Source organism: Arachis ipaensis, chromosome B9 (assembly GCF_059453495.1).
Source record: "Arachis ipaensis isolate K30076 ecotype BB chromosome B9, ASM5945349v1, whole genome shotgun sequence".
Classification (NCBI taxonomy): Eukaryota; Viridiplantae; Streptophyta; class Magnoliopsida; order Fabales; family Fabaceae; genus Arachis; species Arachis ipaensis.
Window position 1 is genome coordinate 13,545,516 of NC_142444.1, and position 18,625 is coordinate 13,564,140.

The 18,625-nt window shown below is 27.2% G+C and overlaps 1 protein-coding gene and 1 long non-coding RNA gene across 2 annotated transcripts; both read right to left on the reverse strand.

The window, feature by feature from the left end:
* Positions 1 to 1,523: 1,523 nt before the first annotated feature.
* On the reverse strand, positions 1,524 to 3,399 carry LOC107617040 (uncharacterized). Its single transcript, XM_016318873.3, has 3 exons — positions 3,272 to 3,399; positions 2,057 to 2,116; positions 1,524 to 1,713 (listed from the first exon to the last, which is right to left on the reverse strand). The coding sequence occupies exons 1-3, from the start codon at positions 3,381 to 3,383 to the stop codon at positions 1,532 to 1,534; spliced, it is 354 nt and encodes a 117-aa protein (XP_016174359.1). The 5' UTR covers positions 3,384 to 3,399; the 3' UTR covers positions 1,524 to 1,531.
* Positions 3,400 to 13,461: 10,062 nt separating this feature from the next.
* LOC148543800 (uncharacterized) lies at positions 13,462 to 16,727 on the reverse strand. Its single transcript, XR_015900160.1, has 3 exons — positions 16,594 to 16,727; positions 14,678 to 14,722; positions 13,462 to 13,599 (listed from the first exon to the last, which is right to left on the reverse strand). It is a non-coding gene; the product is annotated as an uncharacterized LOC148543800 (long non-coding RNA).
* Positions 16,728 to 18,625: the final 1,898 nt, after the last annotated feature.

Genomic DNA, 18,625 nt, shown 5'->3' on the forward strand with positions numbered 1-18,625 from the left:
CGCCTAGTGAATTGAAACTACTTCATTCGATTTACTACACATTATAGTAAATTGAATCTATTGTATTCGATATACTGCATACTAGGACGGTAAATCAACTTTATTTTATTCGATTTATATGGAATGACTTTAAATCGAGTTTCATAGTTTTGATTTACATAAAATAGACTCTAAATCTGGACATACATGTAAGACATTTGATTTTAGAACATATCTATATAATATTAGTTTGCATTTTATTTCTTTATGTGAATTATCATTATTTTTATTTATAACATATAAAATATAAAATAATTATACTTATTTCATATTACTTGATAAATAGATAGATTATTTCACTAGAAAAATTAAAACTATTAAATAATTATTTTTGTTAAAAATATCGTTATATAATATAATTTTTATCCAAATATTTATTAAATTTAGTTCATTTAATATATAATACGTGAAAATGTTGAGAGTTGATTTTTTTTTCTTTTTTATTAAAAAGCTATTTTGAATTGTTTTATTTATACGTTAAAAAAAATAAATAATAAATAATATTATCGATTTTACCTTTTTTTAAAATAAATATAGGTAAAGTTTTGCTTCCACATAAATAAAAAATTATAGATGACATGAAGATTTAAATTGTCGAGACCTAGCCTGTCATTATCCAATTATGATGGTTTGAGAACAAAATTGAAACCCAAACATGATTCAAATTATACTTTAAATACCTACTAATTTTTTAAAAAATAAAAATAAAAATATTACTTATAAAAATACTTCTTCAATTCCTAATTTTTACCTTATTTAAGTCAAAATAATAAAAAAAAAACTATTTCTCATACTGATATTCCAATTAATTAGTACTTAGTCACTTTGAATTTAGAAGTCGTTTGACAAAACGGAAAGAGTGTATTCGGTAATAATTTTAGGGTGGCTAAATTCTAATCTTATTACTTTCATTATATGATTTTTACGTAAATAAAGTAAGATTTTATTAAACATTCTAACTTTTTAATCTTGCTACTTTCTTTATACAAGAAAAACTTATTTACTTATTTTCAAATATTTTAATTTGTTGAACATGTTCATATTTAGAACAAAATATATCTGTTAGTTCGAATGCTTTTTTAAAGTCTTTGAGTGACGTGTATATCTAGAATGCAGTAAAAATTAACTTTTCATACTTTTTAAGATAAATAAACAACTTAAAATCTTGTTCTAATTAAGATATTCTCGCTTTCTTTTATACTCTTGTAAGGTTAGACTTCTAATTTGTAGTTAATGAAATTCTGTTCACCATAAAAAAATTAAAAAAAAAATCAAATGGAGTCGATCTATTCAATTTTTTCTTTAATTTATCTTTCATTTTTTTTTTTAATTTACAACTTTTTTTTAATTTTTTATTTTAGACTAAAATGAGTGAAAAGACATGGCTATCACAGAGGATCGGAGCAAAAGAAGACTGAGTTTGTATTTAGAGTTTTATTGTCTACATCTTATTTTAGCAAAACATATATTATTTCTAACAACACATTCTTCTTTAGTTACCCGCAGGTAGTGGATTAAAGAAAGACAGGAAGTCGCAACATATACACCCTCCCCAGAAGCAGCAAGGCCGCCTCCCACAAGTTTTATCAACACTTCCTCCCACGCCCGACATATTACTTTGTTCAACCAATCCGTCTAATCCAACATTTGATTCTGATTTTTCTTCCCTATATGCTGCAAATATACAATAATTCTTTGAAAAGTTATTCACAAAGTAATAACTTAACAAATAAACTTGAACTCAATATATCAAAATACTTAGTCAACTAAAATTAATTGATTAGATTAATCAAGAATTGGTCATCAAAACGATTTGATTCAATATAAAAATCGGTTAACAATGAATCAGTCCAAATAAAAAAAAATTGATCAAACAATTAATTAATCGATCGAATTTGTCCAATTTTTATTAACTGTACCAGTTGATCACATAAATAATTAAGATAATTTTGCATTGAATAATGGGGGAATAAAGAACAAAAGCAAAAGAAAAGAAGTAAGAGTGTGGTGTATATACCTTGGTTTGGGGCATGAGCAGGGCTGCCTCCAACTAATATATCCTTGGCAATGCCACTACCTGTAATAATATATTAATGATGAAGGTGATTTTTTATAATTCAACGCAGATATTTTAGAGCAATTATATAAATAAATATGTTTTATGGAATACTAATATTTTATTTTTATTTAATCTTTATTTTCAATCAAGTGCCAAATTATATATTGCAACAGAATATGTAAGATATATAAGGGGAATTATGTTAGAGAATTTAGAGGTAAAAAGACGTCATTTCGAAAGAAAATTATTAAATTTATTTCAATAATTTTTATTTGTATAATTGTTTTATGCGTAAAGTGACAATTAGTTTTTTTTGAAGTTTTTGAATTCGGACTAAAAATAAAAAGTATCAATTTGGTTTTTTATAGTAATAAATAGTGGACACGTTATGTTTTTTTATTAATTTATCTTATAAAATTTAACCGTAAAACTTATATGTATCGTTAACTACCGTGATGTATTATTTATTTATGAGAGATTTTTATGTAGATAATAATTTTTGAAACAAAACTTCACCTTTTTTAGTATTTGTTTGGACGCCATTAAATTGATAAAAGTTTTTTTTAATGAAAAAAGATCTTTTTTTATTTTTTAGTGTTTTTGACAAATTTCTAATAGTACAAATAAAAAATAAAAAAATAAAAAATAAAAATATATTTTTTGAAAAGTTACAATTCACATCTTTTTTTTTTAAATCTTTTTTCTTAAAAATAATGTTTTTCACATAATAAATTAATAAAAAGTAGTTTTATATTATTTTATCCAAACATAATTGATAGATAAAAAGATCTTTTTACATGAAATATCTAAATATAAAATCACTTTTCTTTTTGTAAAAGATCTTTTTTAAAAATAGCTTCTAAACATGACGCGCATCACTCTAAATAACGAAATATATGTGCAATTTCGTCTCATTTCATACTATCCATTAATAAAAGGACATACATATTTACTGTTTATTATCATAGAAAATTTAATTAATAATTTTATTTTTTTAAAAACTAATTAATCTTAAATCAAAATTTTTAATGATCTAATTCTTACTTTACTCTTATTTTATAAAATAATTTATGTAACAAACTAACAATCATTATATAGTAAATAGATACAAATCAATTATTAAAAATATGTGAGAATAACATAATTACATAAAGCAATGTGTAAAGAGATCACCTGCTTCATAGCTAGAGAAAGTCTGAAGAAAATCTCTGGCAACTATCTTTGAAGGAACAATAATAACCAAAGCTAAGAGTCCTATAATGACTATTGCATATTTTGAAGCCATTTTTAGTATATGAACTAAAATTAGATGAAGAAATATGTGAAAATGATCAAGAAAAGGATAGTTTATATAGAAGAGAAGAAAGACTATTGTTACTTAAATGTAACCCACCCACACCCAAAACAAACCCCCCGCCCCCTGATAACTATGCGAGAAAAATTTGTAATTAATTTCATGTACATTAAATTAAACATTAACCGGGAAAAAAGTAAAATTTGTAATTAATGTGAATAAAATTAATTATAAAATTAAATATCAATCCAGATTAGTTGCTTTTTTTAGTATACAGTGACGGATCCAGAAAATTTTAAGAGCGGAGGAAAAAATATATATATTAAAATAAATTTTGTTAAACATTATTAATTATATGAAGCTATGACGATACATGGACACGGATACAGATACGAAACACGACACGATACGGGACACGTCGACATGCAGATTTTAAAATATTTTAATTAAATTATAGATAACTTATTATCCTAACTAATTTTTTTATACATATTTAATAATAAAAGACTGAATCAATTAACACATTAGTGTCTACTGATACACTAGTATTTATAATTTGAAGCTAGAATTATATATATATATTAAAAAATTAAATTTGTATATGAAAAGTATGTTTATATAAAATAATAAAAATATAATTTATAATTTTTTTTATGACTTAAGATACCTTGGTTGTGTGGAATATGGTGATGGCTTGAACTTTGTTGATACAGTCGGAACAACAAGGGATCGAGAAGAGTCGGTAGAAGAGAATTATGGATCACAGTGCACAAAAAAAAAGGATAGCTCCTATATCAATGAAGAAGCAAGAGCAATTGGTGTAAGTACTACTTATTAATTATTGTTACAGATTTACCTTGCTATGTTTCTAGACATTTTCAACTAAATAGTAACTTAGAGACAGTTGGGGTAGAATTTAAATGATTCAGTTTCACTTATCCTTTATTTCTTTTTATAGTGATTGACATCCTATAAAACAGATGTTCTATTTTAGTTGTTTTATGTTGTTATATGTTGTGCCCCAATTTTTATTGTAATATTTGTGTCTGTTTTACTGTGATAAAAGTGATATAATTAATATTCCTATTTGGCGTGTTCTTGACATGAGATGGACCTATCCACAACATGATTGTATTTGCTAATTTGTGACTATAGGAAAGAATTGAGGAGATTGAGCAAGAGGATGCGTCTGCTAGAGTGTTGTCTCAAAATGATTCCATTGCTCGGGTTTTCGAAAAAGAGAAACCGAGAAGAGTGTGTGGTGTGGGTTTTGGACCGACTCCTAGTTAACTTTTTGGTCTGAACTCACATGCGCTGGGCAACGGAGTCCAGCTAGAGGAGACCCAGAGAAAGCTTCTTGAACTGCAGGCAGACCTGGAAGGCGAGAAGTTGAAGAGGAAGCGATAGAAGTTGACGCAGCAGCAGATAAGAAAAAGATGAAGGCAATGGAGAGTGCTCTGATTTATTTGTTTCAACGGCAGGGTGAGGAGCTGCCACCAGACATCGCTGCAGGGATGAGTTTCGTGGAATGATAGAGTGAAAAATAGAATATTAGGATTAGAGATATTTTGCATTGAAGCAAACTTTTTATTGAATTAGACTGATCACCTCTTTAAAAGAGATTTGTTTTCTTCGTATTTTGATGGATATATTATTTCGTTTTGCTTATATTGTAATTTTGATTTTGCTACAAGTTTAGATTCTATGGTTGAAAATATTCACTCTTAAAATAATAAAAAATATAAAAAAAATTAAAAAAATAATTCAATAATGTTTTAATTAAATTATGTGTGTTTTTTTTTTTTGAAAAAACTCAAATTTTCTTTTTTTAATTTTTCTTAAATTAGCGGCGGTTTTAAACCGCCTCTGTTTAGATTCAAAGATTATGAAAACTGTTATATCTGGCGGCGGTTTGCAACCGCTGGTAAATGTGCGGGAACTTAGAGATATGGAGATAAATTGTGGCGGTTTGAAAACCGCCGGTAAATATGAAGCAAATCGTGTCAGTCTCATTTGGCGGCGGTTTTCTATTGGGGTGCCGCGAAATTTTGATTTAGCGGCGGTTATACCAGTGGTTGCTGGAAACTGCCGCCAAACGCAATCCCGGCGCCCATATCCATGGCGGTCCGGTTAACCGCCGGCATTTGATTTTGCGGCGGTAATCAAGAAAAAAACCGCCGCCAATTCCCGCCTCCCTTATAGTGAATGCCTGCTTTTAAAATATTTGGAGACTGATTTAGGTAATTATTTTGCTAGAAAATGAACTAGAAACTAATTTGTCTGACAGAATAAAACCATGGGTATTAATCGGTATATTAATTTTTCTTGAAGACTAAAATGTCTATTTTTAAAATCTTTGAAAACTGATTTAAATAATTACTCATTATAAAATTAAATGTTAGTTGAGATAAAAAAAAAATCAATTTTGTATTAAATGATAACTAGCGTATATACTTATGCACAAAAAATATTTATTTTCTTATATTTATGTTTGAAATATATTTTAAAAAAATATCATACACATATATAACTTGTTTAAAATAATTTCTTATTTTTTTTCATCTGTACGAATATCAAATAATAATAATAATAATAATAATAATAATAATAATAATAATATCATTTTGAGTAGTAGTTAGAAATTAACGATAGATATATTATTAAAAATAGTAACAAATAATTCTCTAATTATTGAGGTAAATTTAATAGACAAAAATAAAAAGAATATATCAAGACATCACTATAATGTATAAAAAATTTGTGAATTATTATATTGGTTGTATCTTCAATGTCTTAGACGATGCGTCACAGAAATTTTTTCTATTAGAATTATCCTCTAAATATGTGACCTTAAAAAATACATTACTCAATTAATGATACAATAATTTGATTATTTAATTTTTAAAAAAAATATGTATAATTATAGTACAATTTACATTAATCATCTTTAATTTAATTAATAATAAATTATAATATTATTTTTTTAATAATATAATTATATAGTTTTTTTTACATTAATTAATTTAAAACATTAATACACACATCATAACTTTAATCATACATAAATTTTATCATTCATGTACTAATATATTACATATTCTTTCTATTTTATTATATAATAAATTTATATAATATATTAATACATATTTAGTATATTATTTCGAACAATTTTTTACTCTCAAATTTAAATAAAAAATTATGTTTAAGAGATTATAATTACTATTATTAAAGTACCCACAAGACTGTTATCTCTTTTTTCACATTAAAAAAAGCAGTTCTATCGATTTTATTAGTCATATTTTTTATTAATTTTTTATTTAAAAATAATAGACAATTAATATAAATAAATTTTTAAATATAAAAATAAATATACTAAATATTAGATAATGAATTTGCAAACTTCGCAAAATAATAAACAATAATTTTTTAATATAAAAATTTAAAATAAAATAAATAATAAAATTCAGACTTATATTCATCTAAATCGTAATCAACTAATAATACAAATTATCCAAAATAAAATAAATAATTATACTCATATTCATCTAAATAATTTTCTTCTAAATTATCGAAGTCGTCACAATCATCATTCATTTGAGAAGAATCATGTAGTTGTTCTGGTAATTGCAGGATAGGAATGAGTCGTCTACTTAGAACTGTTAGTTAATTGACAAGGTCAGAAGTTTGTCCTACTTGTGTGGCAAGGTCGTGGGTTTCGTCTCCCTTGCGTATTGATTTGGTACCTGCACCGGACAAGGATAGTGGTTCCATCTCGCTTATTCGTGGTTATGGTGTGATGTGAGGACAGTGGTTTAATTTCACTCACAAATTGGGGAGGTTGAGGATTCCCCCAATTGTATATATATATATATATGTATGTATGTATGTGAATGGGGTTATGATGGGTTATGCTTTACGAGGTTGGTTAAAATTATGACTAGGATTGAACTGAATTAATTTGGGACTTAGATCAAAAAGTGAGGATTTATATGAGGCTTAGGATGAAAATTATGATTGAAAAGTATGGCGGGCACTATATCCTAAGAGTGAGGTGGAAACTATATCCTGGAGTAATTAGACAAATTGAGGATGAAGGATTCTCTCTCTTGTTGCTGTGGACAAGTTTGATGTTGAGAATCCCCTCTCTTATTACATTGGGAGATTAGTTAGAAGGTTGAGGATTCTCTTTGGTTCAATTCCCAACTGTGGTGAGGACAGTAATTTCATCCCACTCACGTCTTGAGGATAATTATCCTTGTAATGAATATAAAAATAAGGAATTATGATTTCAACTCCGATTTCGATTTCGATTGTGATTATGATTGAAGAGTGTGCTAGGCACTATATCCCAAGAGTGTACAGGGCACTATATCTCTACTAGCACTATTCTCGCAGGTTGCAAGGTGAGATAGCACTCTCCATTGTTTTGACATGATTTTTACCTCTAGGAGAAGGTGAGACAACACTCTCCGTTGAGATAATGGTACCATGACTTATTTAAATTTCTCCTGGGAATGCACGCTGAGAGACCGTCTGGTAGTTGCCAGCCGGATTTTGTGTCGAATTTGGTAGAATAACCGACATGTGAGCTCATGGCCAATAAAACAGGCATGCATCATATGCATCTACTTGCTGTTGTTTGGGTGTGCATATTATATTTGGTTTGTCTATCTGAATTTTATGTTAATTGTTAATTATATTACGTGCTATACTTATTTCTTACTTGTGTCTAATTTGCATTGACTATTAATTGTGTTTGTTACTACTAAATTTAATATTGAATTACTGAAATAAACAATTATGATATTGAGACCAATGATGACTTTGTGTTGGAAAGTACTGAGGCTAGAGACAATATATAAGGGCTGAGACTTAGCATATTAACCCTGTTGGAATTAGTAAAATCCTAGGTTTGAACCGTGTGAGTTTGGAGACTAGAATTGTCTAGCAGGTTTATGTCTCTTTATATAGTCTATATTTGGAACTATTATCCTACTAGGAACCTTCGAGTTCTCACCCGTTGTGAAAATTTCTGTTTTTCAGATATAGGACGTGATGCATCTGGTTAAGTGTGTAAGACTCTTTTAGCGAAGCGAAGAAGACTTGTGTTTTGAGCTGTATTTTGTGGCTTAGTATTTATTCTCTACTTTTAAAAATATTATTGTATATTCTTCCTAGAGATTTTATTTTAGAGAAGCAAGATCTTACTTTGTATACTTTTCTAGTTTTGTAATAATCTAACCGGCCTTTTTTTTCGCAAGTCGAAATATATATATATATATATATATATATATATTGTTTCCATATACGACATTTTCTATCTTTGACGCTTCGAGTGTGGTAATGGTTATTGTTTTGCTTATCTTTCCTTCACAGCCTCCTAGTTATATTATTATCCTTCGAATACTATGTATGTATTTTTTATTTTAGGTATCGTAATACCTCATCAGTCACCACTTTTGATTTACGACTATAGCGTAAAGTTTTGTGTAGTAAAGTGTTACAATATACATATAGTGTGTGGACAATTTCACAAAATTATTTTATATTAGACTCAGACACAACTACAGATACTCTCAGGTCGTTGGTTAAAAATGACTCATTATTAAAGATAAAATTTATTATTGCAAAAATTCAATCCAGGTTTAACTGTATTATAAGTTACCATAATATTTAGTTGATAAAACAAAAATCTAACACAAAAATCTTCAATATTTACAAAGCTTCCTACCAAACTTGCCACTATAGTGCATGATAATGTGTGCCAAGTGCCAACTGCCAAGAGTTAAATTTGCAATTAATATGCATATACATTAAATTATAAAATTAAACATCAATGGAAAGAAGCCAAATTTGCATTTAATGTAGATAAAATTAATTATAAAATTAAATATTAATCAAGATAAAAAAATCAATTTTGTATTAAATGATAACATGAATAGATAATTTAAAGAATAAATTTTACAAATATTTAGAACACCAATAAATTTAATTACAAAAAAATAAAATTAATATTACATTTATAAATAAATTCTATTAACAAAATTATTTAAATTCTAAAAAATTATTTAAACTTTTCAAATACTTTTTTATTTTAATTTAATCTAACCTCTAACTCTAATCCTACTCATCTCCAATTCCTAACCCTTCATCATCATCTCACCAACAACCATCACCACCTTTGCCTATCCCAGTTTACTTCACTTTGTTCTACATGGGTTATAAATACCAATGGATATCGGAAAGAATGCCAGAGAAAATAGAACACTACAATCAAACATGCCCTTTAATCTGTGACACCCACTCGAAATAATATCCACATCGTTGCTGTCTTGTATATGCAGAAAGCATGCAGCTTGGCCCTCTCAATAGGGGCCACAATGGTCTCACCTTCCCCGCCATAAAAAATCATTACTTCAAGTTCAACGATAATTTTTTTTGTTCTTCTTCTTGATCTCAATCTTGCTTTTTCTGAGTCATTATCCATACCTCTCTTCCTTCAATTATTTCTCTTTTGCGTTGTCTTCACCACAATGCTTTTTTTCCCTTGAAGTTACAAATTTTTTATGAAAGGAGAAAAATACCATAATTGTTTTTCCTTACATAATAAAGAAACAAGGGTGCCCAGAGCACATCGCCAATGCAACTTTCGAAGTTCTTCAAAGCCAATTTAATTTTTTATATTCTTTTTCCTAATTTTTGTTTTTCTAGGAAACCAATTAGTTGAAAAATAAGTTTCTTACAAAAAAAAAAAAACATCATTATTCTATTTTTTTCAAATTTTAAAATAAAAAGTAAGAGAAGAATGGCTTAGTTAACTTATAGGAATCGAATAAGTATTGTTTTGGTCCCTAAAGTTTAGGGTGAAAATCAAAATCGTCCCTGACCTTATTTTAAATTTAAAATCAGCGTTAACGTTTTATTTCGTATTATAATCGTCCTTTTTGAATAAAATATCTTTTTAAATGACAAAAATATTCTCCCTTTTCCACCTTTCACTCTTCTTTTTCGCCGTTTTTTTCTTCGGCAAATAACAAAACTTTCATCTTCTTCTTCAATTAACAAAATTCAGAACTTAGATCCAATTAATTAGAATAAAAAATCTCCAAATTCATCTCTAATTACAAGAATAAAAAATTTATAAATGCAATTACCAAGAACATATAATTAATATATATGAAACACAGCAACCTTTAAAAATGGCTCCCCTAGTTTTCTTCCAACCCCCGCTATTCAAACACATGAAACAAAGCAACCTTAAAAAATGGAAGAAGCAAAATAACTTCTATGTTCAATTGTTCTTGCTGCTTTGTCTTTCATGGAGATTCAAAAATAACCAACCTCACACCTTTCACTGTCTTACTATCTCACGCTACAAATCAAACTCTTATTTCTTCATTTATAATTTATATATATGAAGAACAAGAACACAAATTAAGAACAAAAATTAAGAAAGTAGAGATTGTAATGAACAAGAAAAATTAGGAACTTGAAAACGCGAGAAACATGACTACCACCACCACCACCATCACCTCTCCGACGACGATGAACACGAGGAGGGCGAGGGTCAGGCACGACACTGCGAATGCGATGGGTGACGGTACGTGGGGGAGTCTCGGCGCTGGCGATGGGGAGTCGTGGTGCGGCAATGGCGATGGTGAGGGTGAGTCGCGACGGTGGCGGCTAGGCGTGGCGAGGCTTCCTTCTCTCCGAGTCTCTGCTTCTCTATATCTCTCTGAGTTTCAACTTCTCTCTCTCTTCTGGCAGTGGGAATAAGAATAAGGGGTTGTGATGGAGATGATTATAGGAAGATATAATTGTCCGAAAAGACGATTTTAATATTAAATAATACGTTGGGGATGATTTTAAATAAAAAATAAGATCAGGAATGATTTTGATTAACCCTAAACTTTAGGGATAAAAACAATACTTATCCCTAACTTATATTATAATTAATCCTTAAATTTTTTTTTATCAGTATCAATGACAAAGCTGGGAATTATAAAAACAAATCCATTAAATTAATTTATTAGGGCATCACAACCACTAAATCAAAACTTGTTCATTCGATTTATCTTGGACAATTTCGAATATTATGGGTTCCATCTTCCCGCCTAGTGACTACTTCATTCAATTTACTACATATTATAGTAAATCGAATCTATTACATTCAATATACTGCGTACTAAGATAAATCGACTTTATTTTATTCAATTTACATAGAATGACCCTAAATCGAGTTTAATAGTTTCAATTTATATAAAATAGACTCTAAATCCAGACATACATATAAAATATTTGGTTTTAAGACATATCCATATAATATTGGTTTGCATCTTATTTCTTTGCGTGAATTATCATTATTTTTATTTATAACATATAAAATATAAAATAATTATATTTATTTCATATTACTTGACAAATAGATAGATTGTTTCATTAAAAAAAATTAAAATTATTAAATAATTATTTTTGTTAAAAATATCATTATATAATATAATTTTTATCCAAATATTTATTAAATTTAGTTCATTTAATATATAATACATGAAAATATTGAGAGTTAATTTTTTTTCCTTTCTTAATAAAAACCTATTTTGAATTGTTTTATTTATATGTTAAAAAAATAAAAAATAAGCAATATTATCGTTTTTATCTTTTTTTGTTAAATAAATATAGGTAAATTTTTGCTTCTACATAAATAAAAAACTAGAGATGACATGAAGATTTAAATTGTCAAGACCTAGCTTGTTATTATCTAATTATGATGGTTTAAGAACAAAATTGAAAAGATTTATATCACATATTCTATTGTTAACCCAACTTAATCAAGCTGAGGCGAAGTAGAAATCCAAGTATGATTCAAATTATGCTTTAAATACCTACTAATTTTTAAAAAAATAAAAATAAAATAAAAATATTACTGATAGAAATACTTCTTCAATTTATAATTCCTACTTTATTTAAGTCAAAATAAAAAAAAAAACTACTTCTCATACTAATATTTCAATTAATTAGTACTTAATCAGTTGTTTGACAAAACGAAAAGAGTGTATCTGGTAATAATTTTTGGGTGGCTAATTTCTAATCTTATTATTTTCATTATATGATTTTTACGTAAATAAAGTAAGATTTTATTAAACGTTTTAACTTTTTAATCTTGCTACTTTAATTTCTTTATACGAGAAAAACTTATTTAGTTATTTTCAAACATTTCAACTTGTTGAGCATGTTCATATTTGGAACAGAATATATCCATTATTTCGATTTTTTTTTTTAAAGTCTTTGAGTGACGTGTATCATATATCAAGAATGTAGTAAAAATAACTTTTTATACTTTTTAAGATAAATAAACGAAAAATAGTCACATAATGATATCTTTATATAAAGATGACATTATAAATTTTTAAATGGTTAATCAAATATATTTAGTCAAATATATCCATTATTTCAATTTTTTTTTTAAGTCTTTGAGTGACGTCTGACGTGTATCATATATCAAGAATGTAGTAAAAATAACTTTTTAAGATAAATAAACGGAAAATAATCACATGATGATATCTTTATATGCAGATGACATTATAAATTTTTAAATGGTTAATCAAATATATTTAGTCAAATATATCAACTTATCTAATGGTGTACAATACTATCTTTATGTGAAGATGTCTTCATGAGAGTATTCCCCTGAATAAACAACTTAGAATCTTATTCTAAAATCCTCGTTTCTTTTATACTCTTACAAGGTTGGGCTTCTAATTTCTAGTTGATGAAATTCTGTATGTTCACCATCAAAAGTTAAAAAAAAAAAAAATAATAAATAGATTTGATCTATTCAATTTTTCTTTAATTTATATTTCATTTTTTACTTTAATTTACTACTTTTTTAATTTTTTTATTTTAGACTAAAATGAGTCAAGAGTCATGGCTATCACACGAGCAAAAGAAGACTGAGTTTGTATTTAGAATTTTATTGTCTACATCTTATTTTAGCGAAACATATATTATTTCTAACAACACATTCTTCTTTAATTACCCGCAGGTAGTGGATTAAAGAAAGACAAGAAGTCGCAACATATACACCCTGTCCAGAAGCAGCAAGACCTCCAACAACGTCTATCAACACTTCCTCCCACGCCCGACATATTACTTTGTTCAACCAATCCGTCTAATCCAACATTTGATTCTGATTTTTCTTCCCTATATGCTGCAAATACGCAATAATTCTTTGAAAAGTTCTTCACAAAGTAATAACTTAACAAATAATTAGGATTTTATAAAATTAAATTATCCATATCTAAGTATTATTACCAAGAAGAATCAATTAAATGATTGTTCTCTTTTTTCTCTTAAACTTGAACTCAATATATCAAATGGAGCCGCTTAGATAAAGACGTTTAAAATGTCTTTTGTTAAAAATATTTTTTAAAAATTAAAATTTAATATATATAATTAATTAAATCGTGCTATTTTTGTCGAAATTAAATCATATAAATTGATTTGTCCAAAAAGGTAAACCAAATCTTGAATCGGTCTAAATTAATATTTTTTAATAAAAAATAACTACAATAATTCTATTATAAAAATAACTAAAATAATATATATATATATATATATATATATATATATATATATTGAAAATTATAAATCATAACTCTATAACAGCAAAGAAAGAAGAAAAATGTTAAGATTTAGGATTCTCAATAATAATAATAATAATAGTATTTTAGTTATTTTTTATATAGAAATGTTGTAGTCATTTTTATAAAAAAATATTAATTTAGATCGGTTTAAGGTATAGTTCACTGATTTTTTAGCCAAATCAAATTATTTGATTTAATTTTGACAAAAATAACATAATTTAATTAATTATATATACTGAATTTTAATTACTAAAAAATATCTTTAAAAAAAGACATTTTAAGCATTTTTATTTAAATGACTTCTTATATCAAAATACTTAGTCAATTAAAATTAATTGATGGAATTAATCAAGAATTGATCACCAAAACGAATCGGTTCAGTATAAAAATTGGTTAACAATAAATTAGTTAAAATAAAAAAATTGATCAAACAATTAATTAACCGATCGAATCGGTCTAATATTTTAGTAATTAATTAATTTAAAATATTAAAATACAAAAAATTATTTTTATTAACTGTACCAGTTGATCACATAAATAATTAAGATAATTTTGCATTGAATCATGGGGGGATAAAGAACAAAAGCAAAAGAAAAGAAGAAAGAGTGTGGTCTAGACAAGCACGGAAGCAGGCATATATACCTTGGTTTGGGGCATGAGCAGGGTTGCCTCCAACTAATATACCTGCTGTAATATATCGTCACCAGTAATTAATGATGAAGGTGATTTTTATAATTCAACACAAACATTTTAGAGCAATTATATAAATAAATATGTTTTATGGAATATTAATATTTTATTTTTATTTAATCTTTATTTAAGATATATAAGATATATAAGGGGAATTATGTGTAGAGAATTTAGAGGCAAAAAGATGTCATTGCGAAAGAAAATTATTAAATTTATTTCAATCATTTTTATTTGTATAATTGTTTTATAAGTAAAGTAACTATTAGTTTTTTAAAATTTTTGGCTTCGAACTAATTAGTTTTTTAAAAAAATAAAGTATTAATTTGGTCTTCTATAATAATAAACAGTGAATATACATGTTATATTTTTTATTAATTTATTTTGTAAAATTTAATAGTAGAGTTTATATGTACCGTTAATTATTGGACACATCTATTTGTGAAAGATTGTTATGTAGATAATAATTTTTGAAACAAAACTTTACCTGTTTTAGTGTTTGTTTGGGTGTCACTAAATTGATAAAAAAAAAAATTTTCAATGAAAAAAGTTTTTTTTTTTTTATTTTTTAGTGTGTTTGGCAAATTTCTAAGGACTTGTTTGGATGTCATTTTTAGAAAAAAAATCTTTTTTTAAAAAAGTTTTTACAAAAATAAAAGTTATTTTATGTTTGGGTAAAATAAGATAAAAGTACTTTTTTGTTTATTTATTATGCAAAAAACATCTTTTTTAAGGAAAAAATATCTTTTAAAAAAATGTAATGGTAGCTTCTCAAAAACGATATTTTTTAATTTTTTTAATATTTTTACTTTTACTATTAGAAATTTATCAAAGATAAAAAAATATTTTTTCTGAGAAGTTACAATTCACATCTTTTTTTAAAAGATCTTTTTTTCTTGAAATAAAAAAGATACTTTTCACATAATAAATGAACAAAAAAGTACTTTTATATTATTTTACCCAAATATAATTGATAAATAAAGAGATCTTTTATACGAGCTATGAAGCACGAACACTTGGCTGAGTTGCCGTGTCCGCGTGTCGGACACATTTCGGACACGACACTCACCGACACTCGTCCGACACGCGTGTCTGCTGTGTCCAACCGTGTCTTAATAAAAAATAAAAAATTCTTCTCCGGACACACCTGGACACGCCTAAATATCATCACGTGTCAGCGTGTCCAGTCTTATTCTTAATATATATTCTTAAAATAAATTTAGATATAGTATATATTATTATTTATTAAAACAAAAAAATATTTTAAATAATTGATATAATTAAAATAAGACATTAAAAATTTTAATTTATATTTTAATATCAATAAAATATCAAAATATCATTATGATTTATCTAAAAAATATTTTATATTATATATGTATACGTGTCCCCGTGTCAGATAAGATTTTAAAATTCGCGTGTCGGCATGTCCCGTGTTGTGTCGTGTCCCGTATCCATGTCAATGTCCGTGCATCATAGTATATGAGATATCTAGACATAAAATCATTTTTACTTTTGTAAAAGATTTTTTAAAAAAGATCATTAAAAAACAGTCTTTTCTAAAAATGGCATCCAAACAAGACATATATAACTATAAATAACGAAATATGTGAGTAATTTTATCTTATTTTACATTATCCATTAATAAAAAGACATATATGTCTACTGTTTACTATTATAAAAAATTTAATTAATAATTTTTTTAAATTAATTAGTCTTAAATCATAATTTTTAATAATTTAATTCTAATTTTATTCTTGTTTTATAAAATAGTTTACGTAACAAACTAACAATTATTATATGGCAGACAGATACAAATCAATTATTAAAAATATGTGAGAATAACATACAGTAATGCGTAAAGGGATCACCTGCTTCATAGTTAGAGAAAGTCTCAAAAAAATCTCTAGCAACTATCTTTGAAGGAACAATAACAACTAAAGCTAAAAGTCCTAAAATGACTATTGCATATTTTGAAGCCATTTTTAATAGATAAACTAAAATTAGATGAAGAAATATGTGAAAATAATCGAGAGAAGGATAGTTTATATAGAAGAGAAGAAAGACCATCGTTACTTAAATTAAATATAACCCACCCACACCCAAAACAAAACCCCCGCCCTGATAACTATGCGAGAAAAATTTGTAATTAATTTTAGGGTTTTTTATTTTAATAAATAAATTAATTATAATAATTATTGAGATAAATAATTTAAAAATTATTTACTAAAATAAATACTTTTTTCTTATTTCGTTTACAATGTAAACGAGATAATTTTGTATGTATCTCGTTTACAGTGTAAACATGTGCTTTACAAAAAATAAAACACATAAAAATACACTATAAACGAGATATACACATATTACGTCCATCTGTCTTATCTTATTTACACTATAAACGAGATACATGCAAAATTATCTCGTTTATAGTGTAAACGAAATAAGAAAAAAATATTTATTTTAATAAATATTTTTTAAATTATTTATTTCAATAATTATTATAATTAATTTATTTATTAAAATAAAAAATCCTTAATTTCATGTACATTAAATTAAACATTAACAGAGAAAAAAAAGTCAAATTTATAATTAATGTGAATAAATTAATTATAAAATTAAATATTAATCCAAATTAAAAAAAGAATTTAGCTTTACCTCCTCCATTCTAAAATACGTGTTACTTTTTTGGTAGGATTTTTTATTTAAATAAATAAAATAAAAATAATAATTACCGAAATAAATATTTTTAAAAATATATTATCGATTTGTGTTCTCCAGTCATATCTCGTTTACACTATAAACGAGATGAAATTGCATGTATCTCGTTTACTGTGTAAACGAGATATGACACGTCAGTCGCAACGTTGCTATCTCGTTTACATTGTAAATAAGATAAGACCGAACGACGCCTATAAGTATAAGTCGTTTACAGCCTGTTCCTGGACCCTATTTTGACTTAGTCAAACTCTTTCTCCCCTCTTTTTACCATTTCCTACCATGCATATTTGAGTCCGATACGGTGATGGCAGTCAGGCGGGGAACGATAGGGACATCAACAGACTAAACGAGACGTCGCATTACACCGGAGCGGCCGACTTCGAGGTTAGTTACGTTATGTTCGGTTAATCTAAGTATGTGGAAATTGTTAGGGTAGTCTGGTAGTGACAAGCACTGATTAAAATGCTTTAGGGATTGGACTGTATGATGAATTTGGAACAATATTTGCTTGTGTAAGATTGGTATAACTTAATTAGGATTTGCTTACCGACATAAGTAATTTAGAGACATCTGTAGAATAGACACATGGTAGTATGTTCCTAAGTAGTAGTAGTACTTTGTTCTTAAGTAGAGTACAAAATTTTATTATTATCTCTTTATAAGTTAAAAATCTTTTTTTTTTTTATTTCGCAGACGCCTCGCCTTCTACTGCCCCAGCGAGTTATCCATACCCTTCCTTCACCGGACGCCATCGTTCCGTATCTGGCTGAGGTTGGATTCGGCGACACGGTGCCCCTCAAGGACTTCACATTTGACAATTCCCTGATTTCGGCACTCGTGGAGCGATGGTGTCCGGAGACGCACACGTTTCATCTCCCATGGGGTAAGGTCACTATCACCCTGCAGGACGTGGCGTACCACCTAGGCCTACGTGCACACGAAAATTCCGTTGGGGGGTGCCTTCGTGACTTTGGTAGGTGGTACGGCACGAAGACGTAGGCATGGTTGAGCAACTGCTTGGTGTCAGGCCTCCGGTGGCAGCACAGCAGGCTGCGCAGAGGAAGGAGTCGTTCACGCTAAAGCTGGTTTGGTTGCGTGATCGTGTTCGCCGAATGCCCCCGACCGACGATCCTGAGACCCTCCGACAGTATGCCCGATGCTATATTATGTTACTGATCGGAAGGT

Bases quoted from the DNA above. Each gene is read 5' to 3' on its own strand.
- LOC107617040 (XM_016318873.3), bottom strand. From the start codon at position 3,383: ATGGCTTCAAAATATGCAATAGTCATTATAGGACTCTTAGCTTTGGTT. The intron at 2,117-3,271 runs GTGATCTCTTTA...ATATTATTACAG, and splicing joins TTTCTCTAGCTATGAAGCAG to GTAGTGGCATTGCCAAGGAT. The intron at 1,714-2,056 runs GTATATACACCA...GTATATTTGCAG, and splicing joins TGCTCATGCCCCAAACCAAG to CATATAGGGAAGAAAAATCA.